This window comes from Grus americana, chromosome 3 (genome assembly GCF_028858705.1).
Source record: "Grus americana isolate bGruAme1 chromosome 3, bGruAme1.mat, whole genome shotgun sequence".
NCBI lineage: Eukaryota > Metazoa > Chordata > Aves > Gruiformes > Gruidae > Grus > Grus americana.
Window position 1 is genome coordinate 87,875,663 of NC_072854.1, and position 26,397 is coordinate 87,902,059.

General features: G+C 40.7%; 1 protein-coding gene across 1 annotated transcript; it reads right to left on the reverse strand.

The window, feature by feature from the left end:
- Positions 1-4,429: 4,429 nt before the first annotated feature.
- Positions 4,430-26,144, reverse strand: LOC129205413 (protein ELYS-like). Its single transcript, XM_054822915.1, has 24 exons — positions 26,024-26,144; positions 24,539-24,795; positions 22,842-23,022; positions 21,842-22,049; positions 20,442-20,558; positions 18,749-18,833; positions 17,149-17,299; positions 15,427-15,559; positions 15,159-15,340; positions 14,630-14,691; positions 14,050-14,178; positions 12,432-12,522; positions 12,253-12,342; positions 11,968-12,090; positions 11,082-11,186; positions 10,206-10,299; positions 8,952-9,075; positions 8,778-8,834; positions 7,441-7,587; positions 6,512-6,699; positions 6,194-6,338; positions 5,967-6,098; positions 4,670-4,817; positions 4,430-4,584 (listed from the first exon to the last, which is right to left on the reverse strand). Exons 1-24 carry the CDS (start codon positions 26,142-26,144, stop codon positions 4,430-4,432), a joined length of 3,225 nt encoding a protein of 1,074 aa, XP_054678890.1.
- Positions 26,145-26,397: the final 253 nt, after the last annotated feature.

The window sequence follows — 26,397 nt, forward strand, 5'->3', positions numbered from 1 at the left end:
CGGTGAACCTCGTGATACTGGGCCTTGGAGTCCCCACAAAATCGTTGATGGACGATCTTTGAATCCTGGTGAAATCTACCCTGAGATGTGTCCCAGCTCAGGTGAGATCCTGGGTCACAACCCACTGCAGTCCTGGAGAGCTCCAAGGGTCTCACATTTGGATCGCTATGTGTAGGATCTCAAGATGATTCGCTTTGGTCAGGTTTCTCCATTCTGGCCACAATGCGGGCTGAGTCATGCCAGTAGACAATTCAGGCAGTAGGTGGCCCAGGTGTGGCCAGGGGGTGCCTGGCCAACCCAGCTCCAGGCTACTGCACTTGCCACCAAGATAACACAATGGGCCTTTTTCCCAAAGCAGCATGCTTCACCCTGATGTACCATTCAGGCAGCTGGTGGCCCAGGGGTGGCCAGAGTGCCTGGCACCCAAGTCACTTCCTTGTATCCAAGATAGCAGCACCACGGGGCTCATCCTGAGATCTCAGAGTGGCCCAAGGGGCTGCACCACCACGCTCACGAGAAGCTATGGATCGGCTTCTGCCTGTAGCTTGTGTTTTCCCCACCAGAAATCAACAACTAAGCTATTTATTATTAATTACATAGGAACTGATGAAATTGCAGCAAATAAATTTATTGTACTAACAATCCTAAGAGTAGTCTTCCGAGAGGAAGATTTAATGGAGGATTAAACTATTTTGTTATCTATGGCCTTATTGGCACACTGGGCATGTTCTTGTAATACAATATGTTGAATTTGACAGTGGTTTTTTGTGCTTTCGTAGAGTTCTCTCTGCCGCATCTGCGGTCTCTTTCTGTTTGCTTTTTGTTCCATCCACTGGACTTGCAAAAGGAGAGATGAATTTTCTTTTCACTGGCGGAGGTGAAAAAGAAACTTCTTTTCTGGTGGCTCTGAAGTGAAAGAGGAAAAAAAATATCATGGAATTACAAAATCAATGCCAAAGAATTATTTATGGGCTTCTTTGTAGATAGGATCAACGCAGAAGAGGTACATAAATAAGCTGTGTTTTGCTTTCACTCCTTACCAGAATGTTGTCCCAAGCATTCTCAGTCCCTATGCGTATCAGCTTTCAGAGCCAGCCTCCCACCCCAGCTTTTAAGAGGCAAATGCCCTCAAAAAAACAGCTTTGCAGAAGGAACCGGAAAACACGTCCAGAAATTAGTAGTTCTCTTTACTCCTTGTCTGACCCCCTCCTGCCTTGTACAGGGAGCTACAGTTTGCAAGAGTGTGGTGTCATAAGGTGGAATAAGACAATTTAAGAGCACGCCATCGTTGCAAAGAGTAGTGTCCACTTGCCCTTTTCTATCCCCTCCCTCTTCTGTTTCCATTAGAGAACTAAACCGTTCAGTGAGGAAAAAGGTGCCCATTAGACCGGCCAGCTGGACGCGCTCGTAAAGCCAGAGCAGAACTGCGCAGCCAAGCGAGAGAGAGGACGTTAGGTGGCTCTACAGCTGAATCACTGCCACAGTAAAGGAATGCGAATAAGCGTTCAAAAATAATTTCATACTTGCTTGCTTGCTTCACTTTTGATTTTGCCGTTCTACTTCTCTTCAGTTTTTGCTTTCCCACAGACTCTATGGATTTGGTATCCTCTTCCTCTTTAGTTGGAAGCTCCTAAGTTAAGGCAACAAAGATGAACAAGTTCTTACACTTCTACAGAATACAACTGAATGTTTCTTTCATGAAGAAGTCCTGAAAGTTATTTCCAAATGCGTTACAGTTTCTCTCTGCAAACCATCCCCCACCTTCCATCTCAAAATTATTGTACCAAAAGGAGGAGTAGAAGGGGGAAACTTTCAGATGGACCAACTTCATTTGACAACTCTACGAATGCTATCCCTGGTGCAAGGCAAGAAGCAAAACCAAGAACTCTGGGGCTAGAGGACATAGGACCCTTTGAAAAGGTATAGCGGGAAGCTGAACTAGCAGTTTGAACAATCACAGCCCCTAACAGCACCTGAGTAAAACCCACCAAGGTCACTGGCATTTATTAGGAGCACGTTCCTCTGCAGGCACGTGATGTTACACAAGGTCTGACACAGCCTTTTTTGACCAAATTCAAGTCTGCCATTCTGATTTGCAATTCCAGTTCCCAATGTAAAGAATTCTGGCAAACTTTACAAAAGTCTCAACCAGATCACAGTCTATAAAGCCTTTAACTGTAACAATCACTAACTACAGCCCAGCTTACCCCAACAGTCCATTTTGCATTCGAGTTCTCTTCCCTGAAAGATATTCTAGGTTCCTTTGCTCGTAGAGGAGGAGAAACTGATCGCCCTGGAGATGCAGAGGGAGTTGCTAGGGGTGTGGTCCGGAGACTGGATTTGAGAATAGACTGAGGGGTAAACCCAGGAAAAGCAGGACCAGATGTGGCCAAAACTTCAGCTTTCTATGAAAACAAATAAAAACATTCAATTTAATACCAGTTAAATCATCAAAACAGTAGAATGCACTTGTCAAACGTATTAGTTAAAATTAGGAATAGAGTTTGTACCAGCAGAGAGGACCACGATTTGCCTCTGCACAGCTCTTTTTCCAGAGGTATGAAAACCTTAATGATAAAAAAAGTGTTTAAGGCCAGGTTGGATGGGGCTTTGGGCAACATGGTCTACTGGATAGTGTCCCTGGCCATGGCAGGGGGGTTGGAACTAGATGGTCTTTCAGGTCCCTTCCAACCCAAACCATTCTGTGATTCTATGATTCTTTGCAAAAAACAGGCTTTTTAAGTTTTTAGCTTCTTTTTTTTTTAATAGTATTTTAGTATATTTAAAAGTCCAATTTTGATTTACTTTGTTCCATGCAATAAAAACAAGCTTATTTCACAAAGCTGTGGGACAACATGCATGCTGCAATTAAATTAGAACTTAACTTTCCCTCTTCAAGTCTGGTCCCAACGTACTGCTTCCAAAAGGACCGTATATACAATAACCACACACATACTGCAAATATGCCACAGTTTGAATCCAAGAGTGTTTGTGTTAAATACTTTGGTGGTTTCATCTTAAACAGAGTTTACAGGCTTTTGGGCTGGTTGGTTGTTACTGGCTTTTTTAAAATACAAACCTTAACCACAAGAGGAGTCTCTAGTAAGTTCAGTTCTGATGCTCTGGAAAAATTATTTTGTGAGATAGAACCATGCATATTTGATTTCAATGGGCTGGATGCCATGAATGAAGAGGAAGCTCTGCATGGTGACTGCCAGCCACCACCCTGCGCTCCAGAACACGAAGGAACAGGACGAACCACCAAATCCAGCAATCTGTTAAGACACACAATTTAAAATAAGAAAATACATACATCAATGAAAAAAATAAATCACGCTGCATTCAAGAAATCTGAGGTGATACGTAATAAAAACATTCAATGAACAAGAGATAGGGGTGAACCCTCAATGTTGGGGTGATGTATCAGGCCCATGAACAAGTTACAGGCATTTTCTTCTCTTTTTAATTATTTCTTTACATTTCCTACTTCATTTCCTAAATCACTGCCTCTGAGGCAAGAGTAATCCAATTTTAAGTTGCACAAGTGCTCTAATTCTCATGTCAGAAGAAAACTCATCTACATTTCAATGCTGGGACCACTTCAAATCCTCCACTTTGTTGTGTCCCTAAGTTGACCTTTTCTGTAACAGATACAAAACTAAATGCAAACAGAACACTTGACAAACACAGTTTATACACACATATACATATGCACACCCATACTTATATATATACACATATATGTGAGAAGCAACAGCTTTTTGAAATATTCATTCTGTAGATCTACTATACCTGGAACATTTTCGTGAAAATTTTGAAACTGGTGTCCCAACAAATGCATCAGGCAATTCTGCATCAGGGAGAGGACATGTTATGACTGGTGGCTCTGCAGCTCTAGGACTAGAATTAAAAGGAAAAATGGAACTGAGTTTCATTGCCCCGAAGTCCAAACATACCAGAATTCAAGTTTATTTGACCATAACATCTGACAACTACTAGCCTCTCTCCTGCTCTTTATAATTCTGCCTGTTTTTATGTAAAACAGGCAGAAACGAGGCAGAAACTGGGCAGGAAGTGGTACAAGATTGCTATTTGATCGCACAATCAAGTCTTTCAAAATCTGTACACCAATAGCTTGACGGCAATCATAGTTTTAGTTTCAGCTATCTTAAATTCCGTAAACACATTCACCGTAATGTAAAGATATGTGTTTGTAGAAATAGGATTATCAGAGGACAAAAACTCTCCGTCCAAATATTGCTCATGATGAATTTGTTCTTAACTGTTACATCTTGTGTGTGCAAATAAGCCGAACAAAGCTTTATTCAGGTGCACCTTCCCTCCAAAACACTAACATAATTCAACCCAATTCCTCTCTCTCTCTCTCTCCAAACATGTAGCTCGAGGCCAAACTTTGTCGAAAGGCTGCTTACCTATCACGTTGTGAGAAACTGGTTTTCTGCTCATCTCCTACCCAGACTTCTCCAATTTTGGACAATGCATTACTGCTGAAAGTTGCTCTTGTATGCACATTTCCTGCATTAGCTTGCTTTGTTACTGTTGATAATGGCTTTGGTCTTGAGCCTGTAAAGCAAGAAGGAACAAATATCAGTCTTGTGTAACCCAAGTGATGGTTAGCTGTCCATTTCATTCATCCCCTAAAAATTACCTCCTCTTAAGATGGATGAAGGCAAATGGTAAGGCTTGGCTCTCTCTGCAGCCAGCTTCCTTTGAACTCTAGGAAGGATCTTGCCACATCGGTTTAATATTGAATTTCTGGCAACTGCTCTTTCCCTCAAGTGAAGATCACAATCATTCTGATGAATGAAAAGCATAAAGCAAAAAAAGTTAACTGATTACAAGAAGTTCACTGCACAGCACTAGCTGTGCTGTTTCTAAGTAGTGAATACGTTCCCTCTACAGGTACAGTAAAATGCATCATCCACTGCACAGAACAGCAGCAAGTTCTACCCATCAGCACACACCAATTTCACGTGGTATTTTTAGCCAAGCGGAAGGAAGACTAGAATAACAACAGAACCTGCAGCTTTAAGGTAAAACCCTTCTCATCTACTTGTTATCACCTGCAATTTTCAAATGGCCTACAAAATCGCAGGCTTTCCCTTGTTTTTCCTGAAACACCAAAGACCTAGATGACGGAATGTACAGGGCAACTGCAAACTACAAAATGATGTGGATGTTACGACGAGTAAGAAAAAGCTACCTACACACACCTTCCGGCTGGATGAAAGTTTTCAAATGCAGGACCTACAACTTCCAAAACCACCTTATAAGTTTCATTCACTGGAAAACTATGGTTCAGGACAACAGCAAACGCATGACAGATCCGTAACAGAAGCTCAGAGAAGACAAAATTTAAGCTGGCTATTTTAAGAAATAGAAGATAGATAAGAATTTCTGTCATAAAGATGGTAAAATGGAAGCTGTGGAACTGTAGAGCTCACACTATACCTTGAGGAAATAAAAAAAAAAAGCCAATAAACAAACCACCAGGCAAATTTTACCTGTGGACTGGCATCCAGACTACTCTCAGCTAGGAAAATGAAGTTGCGTGCAAGATACAAGAGATGACATCCCACATACTCTTTGTTCCACAAAAAGGAGTGACACAAACAACTTTCAATAATCTAAACCATACATAGCATATGTATCTGAATAAAAGAATGATTAAGACTGGTGACAGAAGAGAGATATATTTATTCCTCAGGTGCAAACAAACTATTTTAAGTGGAGGCAACAGTGGTCTGTAACTTCACAGAGTAGCTTGGGAGTGGTGAAGTATTTTGTTTAACTTTCAGGTTCAGTCGTAACTTGAGGTATAGAAACTTATTCCTAGTATTTCAAAGAAAGGGGTAAAAAACCAAAGCTGGATGTTTGAGTACTATCAAAACTGGCTAGTAACACCTAACAGAAACTTGCACACTTGACACAACTTTTATGCTTACCATAAGATTAACCTTCATTGACTGATTCAACTGTAGTGCTGGGATATAGTTGGGACTCTGCAGACGGTGGACTAGAAGCTGTTCATGACTCTGAACACCAGCGTTGGTCTGTAAAAACTTCTCAAAACACTCCTATGAGAAATAACACATGTCAAAAATCTGTTATGATTCTGCCTCTTCTTTTTGCAAAGAGACAATTAAGATTTTTGTCTCTTGTCCAGACCTACTTGTTCAGTGGTGGTGAAAGGTAGCATCAGTAAGTCTTCCATTAGTCCCATCTCCTGACAGATTTCATACATGTGTTTTAACAGCTCTTCGACGTTTAAGGTAGTTTTATGTTGCTGAAACAGATCCCAAGCCTCTGCCAGGCACCTGCAATTAATTTTTGTTGAGATGTAAAGGACTATTAGTACTATAACCAAAAAGATGGCCCAAAATTATTGTATTCAAAGTCCAAAGGAAATTTGTATTTGTATTGATTTGTATTATTTGTTCTCCACATTTACAATATTTGAAGGCCAAAATGGTGGGATATATTTCATTACCTATTGGACAACAACACAGTGAGGAAAAGTCGCACTTCAGTACTGCTTGACATTGGCGGCTTCATCATCTGGATGTACCGGAGGGCTTGCCTATGCTCCCCTTGGCACATGAGGGACTGAATAATTCTCGTATGTTGCCATGACACAGTTTTGATCGTAGCTGGGTGAAGGAGCAGGGCCAGCGAGTTCTGTAGAAGTTAGAGATCACGCTTATTAAGATAGATATATATACACACGCACACAAACGTGCATGCAAAAAAAAAAAAAAAAAAATTCAACAGTTTCTTAACTAAGGGTGAATGCGTGTGAAAGAAACTTGTCTGACTAACTAATGAAATACTTGATACGGGACATGTAAACCAAAATTCTTAAGTGTTTGCAGAATTAAGAAATCAGCCATACAGAACAAAGTGCCTGTTTTCAAAGGAGTAATTCACACTTTTCTAGGTTAACCAAATCTCTGTATACAAACACCACTTTTTGTAAATACATTACTAAATGCTAAGTTATTCTCCCAGACAAACAGATTATACAAAGAACAACCTTCAGCATTGGAAACAACAGGAATTAGGCTGAAAAGTCCCTTTTGCAGTCTTCCGTCCCAAATCTTGCTGCTGTGGTCACAGTTGTAACATTTAAAGTACCTAAACCACTGCTTTTTTTGAGAAAGTGCCCGACTGCTCGGCTGAAAATTCAAATATCAAGCATTATTAAAGTTGATTTCATCTTTGTTTCAATCAATTTCCTGTCAAAGTAGGTAAAACAAAATTTCAAATCATCATTTACTGCTGAACATGTCGTAGCGGTACTACAAAAATGCTCCTAGTGTTTTATCACCTGTTGTTAGTTAAGCACCAATTTTAGAAATCATTTTCTAGATTATAGCTTTGTACTGCAGTGTATGTCAAACTAAACTGTGACACACTTACTTCATAATCGTTGTGATCTAGCAGCCAAAAAGCTTGAATAAGCTTAACCAGACCCCAAGGGATAGCAAAGGCAGTTGGGAAGGAGTCGATTGCAGTTTCTGCTTTATTCGGAAAGGAGTGCATGATGTCTAGCAGCAAGTAAATTGTCTGATATCAAGTATCGAATTAAGGCTAATAAATTTGCAAGACCAAACAGTCATCACATTACATTTAGAAAAACATCAGGAAAGGCGAATATAAAAATGGTAGGAAGCAGAATTTGCTGATGCGTTAGTCTTGCCATTTTAAGCTCTTAGCACCTGAAGATAATAGTCAGGTCCTAAGCACAAAATTGCATTCTGAATAAATAACCAGAAAGAAATACTCTCTGGTTTCTGCAAGGCATTCCAAGCGGTTAACTTTAGATATGCCAATACTTCCGTGTTAAACTCAGGCTCCCGCTTTAGTCGGTGGAGCTACCAGCTGGACATTCAGAACATCTGAACATCCAATGCTTAATTATGAAAGCAAACAAATTCTACCACTGGTTTCCCCCCCCCCTCATTTCCAGAGTATACAAAACAATGCAAATTATGGTGTCCTTCCAATACAACTTAGCTCTGAATGATTACGACTGGATTTAAAACCAACGTGGATCGCTCACTGTAGTGTCATTTTCTCTTTCTGACATCCCTTCTTAGGGGCATCTTCTAATAAGACAGCTCTGGGGTACAACAGCTTTTAAAGCCCCTGCTCTCCGGGCTCCCCTCTCGAGTTAGGCAACAAACGACAAAAGCAATTCTGTATACTTCAGCAGCTTAAAAATCAAGTTTCTGCCCAATGGCTTTTCCCTTCTCTCTGTTTATTATTCACTTGTAACAGAACAAAAGTAAGCACTGTTAGTTGGGCTGGAAAATCGATGATTTCAGCAAAAAACAGGTACCGGTAAACCACTGTTAGAAATCCCTTTTGCTCTGAAGCAGCACGTCGTAGCGCATCATTCTAGGAAGCAGCCGTTGCCTACAGATACGGGTGCTTAACAAAAATTAATAACCGGGTTTAAATTTTGAGGAAAAACTAAGGGCGCTTTTTATCTTTAACGTTTCTTAGCAAACCTGTTTCCTCACATCAGAAAAGACTTTGCAACAAAACATTAAAAAGAAATCATTAAAAAGCCAGAGTGCGAAGAACTAAAACAATGCTTCTGTCTACAATTTAATTGTAAACCAAATGTTTTCACTTCCACCGCGTTTGAAGCAACAAAATTAAAAAATGTTCTTAAACACGTAGGTGACAAACATTTAAGAACATTTATGTGCATATACTGAAGGTGTAATAAAAATAACTAGAAAGGATACAATTGCATGTTTGTCGCTTTCTTCAACGCTTTCTAGCAAATAGAGATCCAGCAGTGCCTGAAAGGAAAAAGTGATTAAGAGGTTTCTTAAAACTCTTGCCTTTCCTAAATCATTGGCTTTTGGGTGGAGCTTTGTTGAGGTTTTGTTGTTGTTTGCAGTGAACGTGACACTCACATGTAAACTAGCAGGGGGATATTTCCCAGTCCCTCCTTTGTCTCTCCGCCACAACTTCTCAACTTGGTCTCCTAACTGGGAAACCATTCCGTCAATCAGCAAGCAGTCAGAATCCCATTTTCCTCTGGAACGAAAGGTAGCAAGGATTTGCACAGAGTAAAACGCTAATTCCAGCCTCTCAGTGTAACAGATTTCCTCCAGTCAAAAACAACCAAAAAAAAAAGCTCCCACAAGTCAAAGGAAGTACCACACAAAGGCATGCTTATCACTTGAAATGCACATCAAAGAAATTTCTGAGTCAGATGGAAGATGTAGATTAGTTCACACTCAATCATGAAACGACTTCAAAATAGAAATCCTAAAAGCTCTCTTCTTAAGAGAAAAGTTGCAATGACATTTTAGTTTTCAGGTTTTCCTTTTTCTTGTATTACTTGTAATACAAAGCAAACGTAAACAACGTTTTTTAAGTGCCAAAAACAACCGCTCTCATACTGAGGACATGTAGCAGGATCAAAATACCAAGAATATTCTTTAACGCAAATCTAATGCCGCAGACTGGAGTGTCCCAATACACAGCGGTGAGACAACACAATGGACGTTTTGGTACAATTTCCAAAGAAAAACCTATTGTCGTCTAATCCAAGGCATATCACCCATAGGCTAGCGAGCCAGTCCAGGAAAGAGAGCTTACATTAGGAAGTGACTTCTGTCCAACAGCCAGCAGAGTGCTGGGTGTGCCAACTCCACGTAACTCCGACTCTCTTTGTAAATGGCACAAATGTCCTCAACGTACACAAATGACACAAATGCACAAAGGAGATTTAGGCCACTACAATGATTCCCAGCTATTACTGGTCAGTACGGGAGATGATTTTTTTAAAAAACATGCTTTCCTCTGTGTCCAAAGCAATTGTTTTGTGGACACTGTGCTTTGCTGAACTGGAGAGGACAGATCCTAGACTAATCTAGGTGATCTTTTTCAGTAGTAACAAATTATACAGATTAGCCAATCTGAATGAAGTTTGCTCCCAAAAAATGATGGTACCAACAAATGGTACTAAGCAGAGGTATACTGAAACATTTTAACACAGGAAAGCAACCTCTGTGTTCAACAGAACACATGCATCACTGAAGTGAAGAGTATTGCTGGCAAACGCATTCAGCATAGCAAATACAACTCCTGATGTAACAGCCATTCACTTCTGCAGCTACATTGGCAGGGGAAGTCTTCCAGAGTTTCCCTGTAAGGCCTACCTTGATAAACGCTCAAGTTTCTGTCGATGACCAGTATAGTAGCTCTGAATCAGAGGATAATTGTAGAAAGGTCGAGACAAATGCATATCATCATCTACAGGCAATAAAGTAAAAGCAAGTTAAAGAAGTAATATCACTTTCTGAAACTAAAATTTTTGACTGAAGACACACACGGTCGTACAAGCTAAGCACCAAGAAGCCTCCAACTCTGAAAGAAGCCAAACCCATTTCTGCCCTTGCTAAAAGACACGTATGGCACAAGACTCAATTCCCTCTTGCCTCAAGTGCCATTTTGAGTTTACAGGTGATGCAGCGTTCAGAACATGTAGGGTAAGCTGAAGTTCACTACAAAAAAACCCCCCAATTCTCAGAGGGAATGGGTTTTTGAACGTGTCATGTGAGCTGACAATAGAATTTATAATCCATCCAAATAAAGAAGTATTTCCAAAGTGTATTTTTTCCTCAAGCAATACATAAAAAGTTCAAAACATGCAGGTAATGCTTTTACTGTAAAAACCAGCATTCCACTATTTGTCGCTTAATAGCTATTTTTTTAAAATCCCAAGTATTTCAAGCTGTGGACGTAAGCAACTCCTTGAGGTCAGACGAATATTGCTATTTCTAGAAAAACATCCAGGAAAGAAACTAGGTGCATTATGCTACACTGTGTATTTGAAAAAAAAAAAAAAAAAAACCAAACCAACAAACAACAGTAAAATCTCAGATTTCCCCAAGAGAACTTCAGCACATGCTGCCACTGCACCAACACCACTTGTTATTGACAAAACTTCTGCAAAAGCACGGCTAGGGATGCCTTCATAGGAATCGCTTACTGGATGGTCTCCTTGTTGCAAATGTATTACAGTTTATGCTTACCTAAACCCTCCGGAAGGAGACTGGATCGACAGAACCAGATGACCACTTGGGCATACAAAGAAATGAGGCTAGCTACCATCCGCTTATTTGTCAAGTTTGCAAAGCCTGAAAAAAAGGCATAAGAGGATTTTTGTTACGCAACTCCTTCCGTTTTTACAAAACTCCCTTCATCATACTAAACAGAAAGTATACAAATTACAGGGTAGGAATTTTTCTCTTTGCATTTTTCACTGCGTTATCACTCTCTTACTTGAAGAAAAGACACACAATCGCCACCAAAACAAAAAGCAGCCCCTACAAAGAACCAGATTCACTAAAGGTTAAAACAAAAATACACTCGTAAGACATCCGTTTTTCACGCAGCAGAGATTTTTGCTATAGCAAAGGCCAGGTAAAGGCATACTAGCACAGGCATAGTCTTTTTGTTTTCCTCAATATGCCAAGAACGGTTTGGAATAGAAAAAGCTAGAGACACTCCAGTAACATACTTTACAAGTTACTCCTTTATGCTTCCTTGATCTTTTTTAGCAATTTGCCATACAATATTTGCATGCAATTATAAATTGTTAGCCCAGAACTACACAGAATCATTTTCAGCATTATCACATTCAGTTGCTGTCATTTCAACCCCGTTGCCTACGTAGCTTCTTGCTGAATGTCGCCTCCTCTGCTGCCCACTTGCACGAACCTCACAACAAACTATTTCCCTGAACTCAATGCATATTAAGTGGCAGTCACAACTTCTCCCATTTAAGCCCCTTCTCCCAGCTAAATCTGTCTTCCAATCATCAAAACCAACAAAAGCTCATGTTTCCACAATTACATCCCAAGCATCATTCCAAATCTTAATAAGACATACCAAATATTTAGCAATACCATTACAAACCTTTTTCAGTTAGAAAACAGTTTAAGACTCTGCTAAGGTTGCTCAAAAGCAACTGGCAGTGCTGAAGAGACTGTAAAGTCTGTGGGTCAATGAAGTTGCAAGAGCCGTCAAAGAGCGGAACACCTGTTCAAGAACAAACAGTAAATCATTAGCCTACAGAGCAATTCCAGAGTTTCAAAGTGCCCTTAAAGAACCACGTGCAATATCATATACCAGCAGATTACTGAATAAGCTCAATTAGAAGGAATGATTTTATGGTTGCAGAATGACTATGCTAGTACTCACACATTTGGTCAAACTCATCTTTTGTATAGATCTCTTTGTTCCACGTCCACTCAAGAACAAACCGTAAATTAGCAGCAGAACTTGGCTGCCCTTTAAAAAAAAGAAAACAGAAAAGTAGTGAATCAACACCTTCAAACTAAACAAAATATATATCATAAAACCAACATAAGAAGTGTTACCTTCAGATGCCTGACGTTTAAGGCATCCAGTCAGAAGTTCTAAAGAACCTGTCTGGACAGCAGCTGACAACACTGCTTCCAACTGCTCCTCCTAAACACCACAGGCAAGACAGAATGAGAATCTTACATACTTTGAATATCTGAACCACCAACAGTAAATGTTGGTTTCTAAGTGTATAACAAGTCTCTAAATGATATAATCACAATTCAGCAAAGGTTATTAAAAGATTTCTTGATTTCCCACGTTATTTCCAAACCTGAGTTGACATCAGAACATCTAATTTGAATGTAAGAGTCTACATCAGGCTTGCAAAATAAACAGTCTATGGGCTAGGTCAACTTGCCAAGAAATTTATTTTAGCTACCACACCGTGCAGAAGTGTTATTTGCCATAACACACTTCCACAAGTCTGGTGAAGAATCCAGTAGACAGGAAGATGAGGGCAGTGGGAAGGCTGTTCTCCCTTTGCTACTAATTGCTCCTCTGTAGGATGACTAGCTAGCTGATCAGTTAGCTTAGATCCTTCCTGGCTCAAGATGGGCTCTTCATCATAAAGGCTCCATCTCTCATGAACCTCTTCAGATGAGAGAGAAGGATTGGTGCACTGCAAATAGAAAAGCTATGACAGAGGGGAGTGAAGTCACTATGGTGGGATACAGAAGATAGAAGGTAGTAGGTGTCATGAGATAAAGGTGATTAAGGTGTTGCAGCAGCCATAGGGCAGTCTGTATTGGGTTTGCATGGCAAGGTTTTGGTAGTGGGGGGGGCTACAGGGGTGGCTTCTGTGAGAAGCTGCTAGAACCTCCCCCTGTGTCTGACAGAGCCAATGCCAGCCGGCTCCAAGACGGACCCGCCGCTGGCCAAGGCCAAGCCAATCAGCACCTCTGTGATAACATATTTAAAAAGGGAAGAAAAGCAAGTTAGAGAGAGCTTTTGCAGCCGGAGAGAGGAGTGAGAAGATGTAAGAAACTCTGCAGACACAAAGGCCAGTGCAGAAGGAGGGGCAGGAGGTGCTCCAGGCGCCGGAGCAGAGATCCCCCTGCAGCCCGTGGTGAAGACCATGGTGAAGCAGGCTGTCCCTCTGCAGCCCATGGAGGAAGGATGAGGGGGTGTAGAGATTCCACCTGCAGCCCATGGAGAACCCCATGCCGGAGCAGGTGGAGGCACCTGAAGGAGGCTGTGACCCCGTGGCAAATGATCACATACAGTGCAGCAAGCTGATGCTTGCAACAGCTCACATCCAAAGTCCGATGCCCCCATCGTCAGCTACCGCACCAAACCTAATGCTCTGAGAAACTGATGGGGATGCAGATTGTTCTGAGGGAAAGATGCTTCATGTTGCACACAACCAGCACTGATTGCACACCTCCTTGGGCGTATCTGTTGCACAGAATTAACAGATGGGTCTCTAACGACAGATCTATTTGGGCTGCTCCCAGTCAAACTCAGTAGTTTGGATCTAAGAAGACTATTACTTCTGCTAACTAAAGTCAACACCTGCCTTTCAATGCAACTTGCAAATATTAGGACAATCAGATCATCACGTCTTGTAGCTTCGACAGCCCTGTCAGACAAGATGGATGCACTTCCCCCCAGGACTCCCTGCTATGCACTCACCTGACTCAAACTGGATGGCTGGACATCAGCTAGTCTTGGAGACAGCAAGCCAGCTACAAGACACCTCCTGTAGCTATCATGAATGGCTTCACTTATCGAAGGACCGGATTTCTTTAAAAACTTCAGGGTCTGAAACATCAGTCAAAAACTACAGATTAAGACAGCATTTCATTTCCTCTCAAACACTTACATAATTTTGCATTTTCTCCAGTCTGTCAACCCTCCTTCAAGTTCATCAGGGATCAAAACCCTAACTCAGGACTATGCAGGCAGTTCGACTGATGGGTAATAAAGAAGTAACAGCTCTCCCTCCCCGACTTCCACAAGGCTTCTGTTCTTGCTCCTAGAGCAACAATCCCTCATCGTGCTTCAAGAGGAGACAATGGTAGTTTTACAGTCCCAAGAGTCAAACAAAAACATTACCATTTGCCTAAAACTGGCAGGATACCATTGCAATTGTGCCTGCGGATGGGCAAGGGGAGCATAAAAGGGTCTCTGACGCGGAAAGCGGTGCAATAGAAAACTTAGGAAAGCTACATCTCTCGACACTCTCAATAAAGAAGATACAGTAAAAGATCACCTCCTTCTGGAAGCCGGTGCAAGTCATATGGACAACTCCGGAGTTCAGCAAGCACGTACCATCTGCAGGAACAATGAACGTGTGACAACCTTCCATACTCTCACACTTATGTTCTGACCAGCTTACATTTTTTAAATAGCAGTACCTGGAAAGAGGGAACTGAGTACCCATTTTCTTCTTCAGATCACTTACACACTTTTTTTTTTAAAAAACAATCACTGCGTGTAGAAATGTTATCTCTAGTGCTATCCGGTTGCTGTGCTTTGAGCTTCAGATCACAGCCATTTCATTTTATAACCATCACCACTTCACAGGCTACATTACAAAAGCACCAAAACCCAACACTCAGCAGACTCTCAGTTACGTTTCACAATATTCAACACCTTCTTAGTACGACCTAACCAGAGTTGGGTTTGTGGGGGGTTGGGTGGTTTGGTTTGGTTTTGGAGTGACAATGAACAGGAGAACCAATAAATGGCATCTGACCTCAGTTTAAGCTTATCACTATTAAAAGCAGCGAAATACCTACCAAAATTATAGGTGCTTGGATGGAAAAACTGCTCAGGTGGTGGATAAGAAGGAGGAGCTCCCCGACTTAGACTCCGCTCACGTACCAGAATATCCAAAATGAGGTTTGGAGAAGTCATGTTTATCACAGTATCCAGTGACCACATTGCAAAATAGGGGCAATCATAAAGAAATTCTTCCGGCCTTAAAGAAAACCAGTCCATAAGCTAAACGCCAACATTCAAAGGAATTGTTTTAGGCATACTGAAAACAACTTAACAAAAAACTACCTTAGCGAATCTGGCATTTGAGCGTGATACCAGCGATTAATGTCAAATACACACAAATAAGTAGATGGTTTTCCCTGACCGTAGGTATTCACTTGCCAACTGAAGATGGATACACTGGTGTCAGGCGATATTACTGTAAAAAAAGACATGACGTTGTTCCTTAGTGGTAGAAAATAGGATATATCTGATATTTTTAAAACACACCTTTCTATTTTGGCTTAATGCTGCTATATCACTCATCAAACACACCACTTACTAAGCACAATTAAAAAAAATCATGGAATAGCAAACTCTCTGTGATAGACCTGAGTCAGACTGCCCCTTTTTCTTGTTCACATTGTGTCAGTTCTAAGCCAAATCAAATACACAATTATTAGCTAAGCGACTTTTCCGTACAGTAAGAGTTGATCAAGACATTTAGCTAGACGAAGAGTTTAGCAACAAAAATATGCTAGGAACACACACGCACACTGCTACTTTCAGAAAGCATACAAACAGGTATCGTATACACATGTATCACTCAGCTGGTATTATTAATTTCCAGATTTGACTCAATGACAAGTTTTAGGAATAGCTCCTTTCCCGCATAGTCAGAAGGAAAGAACGCAATGATCACATTCAAGAAATAAATCGCACACACAGAGCAGGCAATTGGAAACCAGATTTTAACATAAAGCATTCACAAAGTTATATTCCAGTGCTCCCAATCCAAAGGCGTTTTTATTGGATTTCGACACACTGTTGACAGAGGATGGCATCACAAAAGAGATGGAAGCTGCCGCTTCAGGACTAAGTCAAAGGTAAGAGAAATAGCCCAGAGAGATCCTGCAAGCGTCCTCTTTGTAACATCAGACGTCGGTTAGGGGCAGTAAGAAGAGAGGGATGGCGAATTCCGCAGTCAATCCAAAAGGCTAAGAAACTTATCACTGCAGCAGGCTCAAACGTATGGTCAGAGCATAACTCGATCTGTAAACCCAGAGATGTCTGTCTAACTATTGCAAGACAATGAAAGACACCATGAGTGTTTCAACTCTGCATAGAGACAAGCTATTGCTTTAAGAACTCGTAGGTGTAGGAACCTATTAGATTTAGAGAGGAAACAATGGACAGGCAGATCATAGAATCATTTCGGTTGGAAAAGACCCCTAAGATCATCAGGTCCAACCGCAAACCTAACACTGCCAAGTCCACCACAAAACCATGTCCCTAAGCACCATGTCTACACGTCTTTTAAATACCTACAAACCTACTGACAGTGTACTCAATCCCCTCGTCCAGACCTTTGATAAAGATATTAAACAGAACTGCCCCCAGTACCGTGCCTTGGGGAACGCCACTGGTGACCGGCCACCAGCTGGATGCAGAGGCAGACATAGGTTTGAACAGGAAAAAAAACAACCAGGTACCATTCCTAGGCAATGGAGAGAATGATCTTATCATTCAAAGACGACAGTTGGAGGAATAAAAGGACTGACAAGCGTTATACAGATGACCCCACCATTCATTGCTATAGCACGTCAGCAAGCATAAAATAAGAGCTATTTTTTCCCTTAAAGTCCCCCCACGTATCTTAAGCACCCAATTTTTCTTTTTAAATAAGCCCAACAAGCTAGTCTATACAGGTATTTAAGACTTTCAGACTGTGGGTACAGAACAGCACTCATTGCTTAGATTCCAAGCCCATTTCTTTTAGAACAACCAAACACGGATGTCAGAACAAACCTTCATTAACGCTTTCCTCTCTGTCAACGTGGTTGCAAAATTTTTCTACAGTTTGACAGCTCAGTAATTTAGTATTGCTGGTCTGCCCTCTCCTGGGAAAGACTCCACCCGTGAGATCTAAACTGTACCTTTCGTCACAGTATTCCAAACCCTGGGGAAAAAAATAAAAGACGAGAGAAAAGGTCATTTTGAGATAAAAACAGACATTATACCTAAATATGAAAGAATGTATATATCTAAGAAAATATGCATATTATACTGTATATTTCCCATGAACATATTTCTGATGGCAAATAGAAACTGCTTCTGACGTGCAAGAGAACTAAGTGTCAGATTGTAATGGGTAAGTTTGACTGTAAAGGCTTTGCTCAATTTCAGAATTTAGTATTTCCCTAACATTATTCAGGTCTAAACATATTTTGCAGAATTGCTTGCAACATCAAGGTTTCTTTACAAGCCTAAATATACATCTACAGAGAGATATCTGAAATAATGCAACACATATGTATGCAAAGCTCTTTGCTCCACGTGTCAATTACAGAACTGAAGAAGTTAGAAAAGTCTTGGCATTACAGCAGCTAAAGCTCTGTTGAGGGGTATTAGGCACACCACTAGAGTGAACATGCATCCCTCTAGTAACTATGAGAACTTCCCACTGATTCACAACCTTATTTCAACCATGAAGCTCTTACCAGCTCCTCCTCTAATCTTGTCGGAGACTAATGGGTGAAATATCCCTCGGTTCCTTCACCGAGCACAGCCAACAGCAATAGGGGAAAACAGGACATGGGATGCACGTGGACAATGCGTTTAGGATCACAAATTACTACAGAGTAAGCAAACTACTTTGAGATATACAGAAACCCTGGCAGGATTGTGTTGAACATCTAATACCACCATTTTCCAAAAATAGCATTTGTTCAAACTGCCCGCCACAGAACATGAGTTGTGTGTACTGTGGACAAATAGCAGCTCTAGAATAAAAAAAAAAAAAAAAAAAAACCCCAAACAAAAAAAAACAACAACAAAAAACCCAACCAAACATACACACAGAGAAAACCCAACAAAAACCCACCAGCAAACAAAATACAACCCAAAACCTGATCCTACCACGTTCTACCCAAGTTTCCCAAATTTTCAGACCTCTAAAATGAGCTGGCATGAAACAACACATTCTCATATGATCTCACAGGATACATCTAATTCACCTAATTTGAGAAGAGCCAAAATTTCTCATAACAGTTCTAGGAAATGCTACTAATAATTATCAAGACTGTCAAGAAAAAAGTAATAATCAAAAAAACCCAACACGTCTTTCATTACTAAAAAGAAAAATGCTAAAATTTGCTCAGAAGCATGGACAGTCCATTCTATTTTATCAAGTAACTTTGGAAATAGCAGATACATGAAGAGTAGATAAGAAAAATCGAAAGCCTCTCTTTGAAAAGAGATGGGCCATGCCCAAGATGACTCATCAAAATATTTATTTATTTTTAGTCGGCTCTGAATTTTGAGGGTAAATATTACCCTGGCCAACTTAGCTGATAATCCCTTCAAGAAAATTGCTCTTTTCATCTTTCCACATACATGCACCTCTTACCTCATACATGACTTGTCCTGATGCCAAGCGTTTTCTGTCACCAAACACTAACTGTAACAGATGTAAACTCACAACATCGCCTTCACTGAAAAAGGTATAAATTATAAAAATTTGATTACAAAGCTGCTTTATAGTCCTCATTATCATTTTATTAGATCTAGACTGAGGTTTTCTTAATGGCATGCTCTTGCTGAAAAGAACACCACCATTTCCCAAAATACGGTGATCAGTCACATTTAGTCGGTAAAACATAAAGGAGGAAACGTTGACACTAGCAGCTTCAGGGGCAAATGCTAACCAATTTGAAAGATTTAATATGGTGTATGGACTAAAAAATGTTGGAAATAGTTCTTCACAGTGAAGAGTTCTCAATCAAAACCGCTTTAAAGTCAAACTTAAAAAGATTGCAACTCTATGAACAGCTGAGCTGATTAAGTAGCTCGCTGATGCTGAAGGAGAGAGAGAGATCTCTTTCTCTCCTCTTACCACCAAAGTTCCGGTCCCTCTCTTGCAAACACTGCACCCTTCCACATTCTCATTTGGTTCATCGGACCAGCAGGAAACCATTGGCTCGTCTGCTGCACAGTGACTGTTCTCTGCCAGGTGACCTGAACTGGCTCACAAAGGCTCCAGAGACTGCTCCACCTGGCACCAGGTAATGGGCAATGCTGGCACCTCCCTCCTTTAGGGGCAGCAGGCAGTTAGATCGGCATGTTTACTCCTCCAGATCTGCAGCCTCAACTATGTTTAATGGTATTAAAATACCATGGTGCAAATATCATAGAATCATAGAATCTTTAAGGTTGGAAAAGACCTCTAGGATCATCAAGTCCAACTGTCAACCCAACACCACCATGTCTACTAGACCACGTCCCAAAGTGCCATGTCTACACACTTTTTCAACACCTCCAGGGATGGTGACTTCACCACCTCTCTGGGGAGCCTGTTCCAATGTCTGACCACCCTTTCAGAGAAGAAATTTTTCCTAATATCCATTCTAAACCTCCCCTGGAGCAATTTGAGGACGTTTCCTCTTGTCCTCACTTGTTGCTTGGGAGAAGAGACCAACATCCACCTCACCACAACCTCCTCTCTGGTAGTTGTAGAGAGTGATAAGGTCTCCTCTCAGCCTCCTCTTCTCCAGACTAAACAACCCCTGTTCCCTCAGCAAGTCATAAGACTTCTGCTCCAGACCCTTCACCAGCTTTGTTGCCCTTCTCTGGACACACTCCAGCACCTCGATGTCCTTCCTGCAGTGAGGGGCCCAAAACTGAACACAGTACTCGAGGTGTGGCCTCACTAGAGCTGAGTACAGGGGAACGATCACTTCCCCTAGTCCTGCTGGCCACACTGTTTTCGATACAAGCCAGGATGCTGTTGGCCTTCTTGACCACAGACAAATTGTGAAGCAATCATTAAATACATTGTGAAGCAATCATCAAGAAACAAAGGAAATCATTTAAGAATGCAAGCAGAAAAAACTAGCCACTGCTGCTTTGCCTTCTTTCAGAAGGCAGGAACTAGTAGGTCCCTCTTCACACCTGTTAAATCCCGTAAAAATTGCATTGTAAGCTTAATGCCTTCTGTACCTGAGAGAATCTCCTGCACAGCTAAATAAACAGAACAAATATACATGCATCAATTGCAGGTGAACACATACCAGAAAAAAAATAAAATTCACTTTTTTACTCACTCTTCTTGTGTAGACTGAACAGCCCACAAATAGCAACGATTGCGAGGATCATTCTCAGGCTCTTGAAAAGTAACAGCATAGACGGGAATCTGGCCTCCTTCAAGCTGAGCATGGTGCCTACAGGTTTCAAACAAACAAACAAACAACACAAAAAAAAAAAAAAGAAAAAATAAAAAAGGTGAGCCTACTGGCCTTAACTGTTTGTAGAAGGATAGAAGCATCTTCTGAGAAAAGAGCACCTTACATGCTTATCCTCAAAGTACAGAAGGTCATACTTCTGTCTCAAGTGAGTTAAGGAAGTGACTACTTTTTAAGTAACAGTCAAGAGGTGAGGAAATTACTGTCCATCAAATGCAATAACCTGGGTTTATGTCCTCCTCTGTCTGAGCAGGAGGAACATTAATGATTACTTCAGCTGCCAGGCAAAAGACTGTTCCTACTGTTGTAGCCTACTTCAATATGCTTCAAATACAGCAAATGTTCTTCTGAACAAATTTTAAACAGGGCTGAACAGACGTAGTATACTGTTTCTTTACTTGGACTATGTCAAGCATTTTTCTTCCAGACTTCTGAACCTTATTTGTACCTTCTCAATCTATTCTTGCCACTTAGAGATTCCTCCACTGTCTATTTATGCATCCAATAGTTTCTGGTGAATCACTGCAGATTTACTTAAGTGAATCCCTATCTGAATTTGGTCAAATATTTCAAGTGAGGTTGGTCTTTGGCAGATTTAAAATAATCTCTTAATTTTTCTATTGCTTATAAATTTACAGGTCCCTTATTCTCATCCCCAGGTGTTCCAAGGCAACTTTCATTCACATACATCGTTGCCTTGGAATGGTCAATCTCCTATTTCAGTCAAGGCTGAAACACAGGAAAGAATATCTTTTCAGGCACAGATCAGTTATTGATTTTTCATGTCTCACTAGTTTCATCTTGGACACTTTAAAGAATACTGTCACCAAAATCACATTATTGAGATACTTCAGCCTTTCAATGTATGCCTGAATTGCAGTAGCTGGTTCTGAAAAACAGTTTCTAAAACCTGTTGTTTCATCAAGATACATGCATTTCCTGGCTTCACTGACTACTACTGATAGAACAAACTGTCTTATAGAAATCAGCTCCATCACATCCTAACTGCTTGACATAACCCAAAGAAACATGCCTTCCACAAATCCTCAATCCACAGGCACAATAAGGAAAACAATCCTTCGTCCATTGGGGAGAAGGCAGTCCACTTAATCCATCTATGACTTAACAGCTCTTTCAGAAGAGCTATTTCTGAACATTCCAGGATTATACTCAAAATTTCTCTTTAAATTCACATGCTTCCTTAAGCAAAAGATTGAGACCCCTGCACCTCCAGACATGGCCAAGTATAAAGGCCTACTTACTCCCTCTTCAAAGTTTTCATATTCCATAGTGACAGGTAGCCATCTGAAAAACCCACGACGAGCTGATTGCTTCTGCTTATGTAGCACAAGGTTGATATGGCTGTTCCTGAAGGGGTTTGTAATTGAAAACAGAGATGTCTCCCTTCTCTGGTCGCAGTTTCTCTTCTTTGCGGAACTTCAGCAGGAATTCTAGTGACAACTTCTAGATCTACACACACAAAACCAGGCAATAAATGAATGTGTTATTCCATTTAGGTTGCGTTTTAAACACTGACGTGACAACATGTATAATCTAATTCCACCATCCCAGGCAAAATACCTATTTATGCAACACTTTCTTTGCTATTTCCATTTTGTACGTACGCAAAGAACAGAAGAACCCTCTGACTGGACAGGCATTCTCACTCACATTTCAAAACCAGGTAAAACTGTAACCTTCAGAGACAAAATCTTCCTGGACTTTGTAAATCAGGAGTTTGGGCCTCATGATGAGGCTATCTGAAGTGACATCAACTCCTGAAGCCACTGCTGGTATAGCCAAAAGAGTGTATGCAAGCTGCATACGCAAATTAGAGGTTTCATTCCTCCCAACGCATGACTTGTGGTAAGGCGGATTTATCTGAAAAAACAAGCCTAACATTTGCCCCAAGTCAATTCACAGAAGCAGAAGGACATTCCCAAGAATGTTCTTGGCACCTCTGACACAGCATCCTATCAGACTGTTGCATCGAATCAGATGGTAAAATTCCCACACCTCCTGGGGCAAGAATCGTAGTGACATAGGGATCTCGGTGGGAGGGGGGCATTTATAGCTTTAGGAGGAGTATTAAGCCACTCCCATCTTTAACCTGTTCGGGACTGTACGATGTCAAAATGCCACCCGTAACTAGTAGTCATAAACGCCTGCACACTAGCGTCTTCAAAGCGGGATGCAGATTGCTTACTTAAAAGACACAAGTTTGCTTATTTTTAAGTTCAAGTTTAAAAACTGCAAGCTTACCTGATGGTTCTATTTCATTCTGATTGCAAGATAAATCATCCAAACAAAGGTCAACCAGAAGCAGATGGCCAACATCTGTAGCCACTGCTGCCACTCCAAAGAGCCATCGCAGACTCTGATGTAGGTGCCGAGTGCTCACACTGGCTCCTCCGTGATTAGTTATGGGTTCTACAGCAGTTACCTACAGGAAAACTACAAGTGAGTATTGAAGCTGTTTGACAAGTTAAATAGAAATCATTCAAAAGTGCAGCCAGGATTAGCACATCAGAAACAAGAAAGTAAAGACAGGATCTTAAGACTTAGAAACAGAGCATCGCTTCCCATTACATCAAGAAGAAAGAAAAAAGAATCCCAAACAAAACCTGTCCAAGAATCTGTTAAGTGCCTTCCACTTACTAGATTTCCTACAGTTATTTAAATGAATTAACTTGAACTTAAACGGTGCATTCTATTATTACAGCTTACCAATTTCCATTCCCTACTTAGAAATAATTAATTCTAGGAAATCACAGAAAACCAGTTATATGCAAGTAACTTTATCACATTTAAGGGCCTTAAGTAAGAAAGACAAAACTAAATCCTTTTCCTATTTCCAGCTTGCTTAGATTTAAGAAATAAAACATAACAAAGCTACGTCATTTTTCACAAACATGATTTGCTTATTGATTATACACTTATGTCAACACGCAGGTTGTCTTTCCAGCTAAAATGCTAAGATTTATCAAGATGATAGGTAAACTAACACAGCGAAGCACCAACCCCACTCACCTCTTTAGAAATTACCACAATACAAATGCTTACTACTAGTACTCGCACTGTAGCATTACAAACAAACACACAACTCCACCTGTATTCTGCCAAGTCAAACCAAATCACATTATGGAAAGCTGAGTAAGAAATAAGTATTTATTTGTTGCAGATTCTAAGATGATAACAACAAAATAGTCCATCTTGATGTTCTATTAACTTGCACTGATTCTTGTTTACATTAAGGTAATGAGACTAGGGGACATTACATCACTTGAGTTTATGGGTTATAGAAGATAGAAACACTTAGTAACATTACACCAGTGTATCCCATCTACACAAACGCAATATTCCATAAGCAGAGATTCAAGGACTGCAGATTGAAAGTCAACCTTTCAACAATCTGCTGGGTAAATCACTAAAGGCTCTTTTTTCCCTATCCTAAGCCAAGATAAAAATGGGTTCTGCTCTAAAGTCACCTGCTTGCTAGTCTGAGATTCATGGCAATGTGTCTAAGTCATTTACAGCACAACTATGGATGTTTGGGATATTTCAAAGGCAGTATTTCTGACAGGAATTAAGCATTTCGGAAAAATATGTTACAGACACTTCAAGGAGTGGGGTGGAGGGGTTTTTTTGTTTTTCACTCTGGCCAAAAAAAGGTACATTTCCATGCCTTTTTGTGGAACTGGTGAATGAGGTAACTATGGGCTCTACCATAACAACAGAAAACTTGTTTTACTATCAGTAAACTCAAAAGATTATGACACCGTTAAGCCCAAGATTTTACGCTGAGGCTCTCTTGACTGGATACGCTGAAGTGACAGTTGTTAATGCAATGTAGGAAAAAATACCTTCTACAAAGAGGCGCTCCAATGCTTTTCCTGAAACAGGATTATGCAGGACCTAACAACATAAAAGCTTTGCTTCTCCAATGAAAAAGTACATACCCTTCCTGGAAGAACAACAGCTTTAACCACTCTTGATATTCCAAGGTCATACAGACAGAGAACACTTCCCTCTGCTTCTTCCAACCCAATCAATAGGCCAGTCCTCTTCTGCCAGGAAAACTCTTTTACCACACGAACAATGGGAGGCTGTTCTTTTTTTATCCCACGGAAACGGTACGCAGAGCGCCACTCTCCTGTCACAGAGTTCACCACCTCAAGTTGAGGGCCGCACGCCAACCATGCTAGCCCATTTCTCCCTGTAAGAGAAAAGAAAGCCAACTAAAGCCAATATCCAATAGAAGGTGGAGAACAACTGCAAAGTCACAGTCGCTGCCCCTTCCCTTCAATACAAGTACCTAACAGAGGAAGGCCGACTTACCTAATTCTGGTCAGTTATTTCACATCACTCGCTGAAATCCTCAAGCAATACATCTTAACATTGACAATCTCATTGTTTTGCATTTGTACTTGTCACTCCCGCACTGAAGAATTTTCATTGTTTGCGATAAAGATTACAATACCCTGATCTATAGTCTTTACACCACATTTGGCTTAGGTTTGCTGGAAATGATCCAAATACATACAGGAACACAAGTCCTAAAGCATACTTCAAATATAAGAAACCTAAATCAATTCATTTCTAGTTTATCGATTTTACTTGACACATGCCTACTCTGGGCAGGGATTTGGACTTCAGCAAGAAGTTACCTTAAAATGGGCACCGCATGAGTAAATTTAACCTTTTACAAGTGTTGATCACAGAAAGAGTTTAACACATTTTGTTTCACTGAACTACTTCAAGCTCAGAGGAAGTCTTAGCTCAATTACTGCGTTTACGGTCCAGAAGATAAGAGTCTACCTGGTCATAACAGAAGCCTAGTCATCCAGACAGGCCCTCAGCTCTACTTTCAGATCCCCTAGAAAGCCAACTACCTAATCGGCTTAGCCACTTTCAGCAGCTCTCTCTGGGCACTCATCTGCATCCTATTAAATACTTTGGAAACATGGCTGCGGCGCTTAACAGCATTGCCCTCTTCCTTCTCTTTTTATTCAGGCTTAGAAAAGAAAAAGCAGGGGTGTTTGCCTCTGTAACACTGTAGAAGAACTACTTCTGCGTGCGCTGTTATGACAGTCATAGAGCTTGAGCTGGTGCAAATAAATACGGCCCCAAACAGCACTATTACTTTTTCGAAAACTGCCTTGTATTGAATTAAAAAGTGAGGCGGGCTCACTGACTCAGTATGTTTAAGTAAATTATTTTAATAGCACCAGATTGGTGCAGGTTGTGGTAATTTCAACATCTAACTGTACTAATGTTTTAATATTAGCATTTTTAATCCTTAAAACATCCATTTTGTTCTCTCACAACCTGATGCATCTTAACAGCACCAACCTGACACAGTTGATACTATGACCCTATGCTTCAGGTAACCTCCAGGCAAGAATAACTCGGTATAAAGACCATATTTAAAGGAAAATGCTCACCTCTATAAAACTTCCCGCACAGCACAGAATCTAGGGCTATCTCATCTTCCCCTAGTGCCTGAAGTGTCGTCTCTGGAAACCGCAGTAGACCGCTCTTAACCTGAGCAGTTAGGTCTTGCATTCTTCACTATAACAAAAGAAGTGCAAAAATAGACTTGTGTCAGCCATAAATATTTTTGAGATTGACAGAAGCTGCATCAGCATGTGCACACAAAGCCTACTGCATTAACTCTACCATACGTATTCTCCTGGAAATAAAGTTTTATCATTGTTTCTTACAGTGTGCACTAATAACCTATTTAATAATCCATAATAAATTACAAACCATATATAGAGTGACCTGGTTATTGGGATGCTTTACTTGCATCATTCTG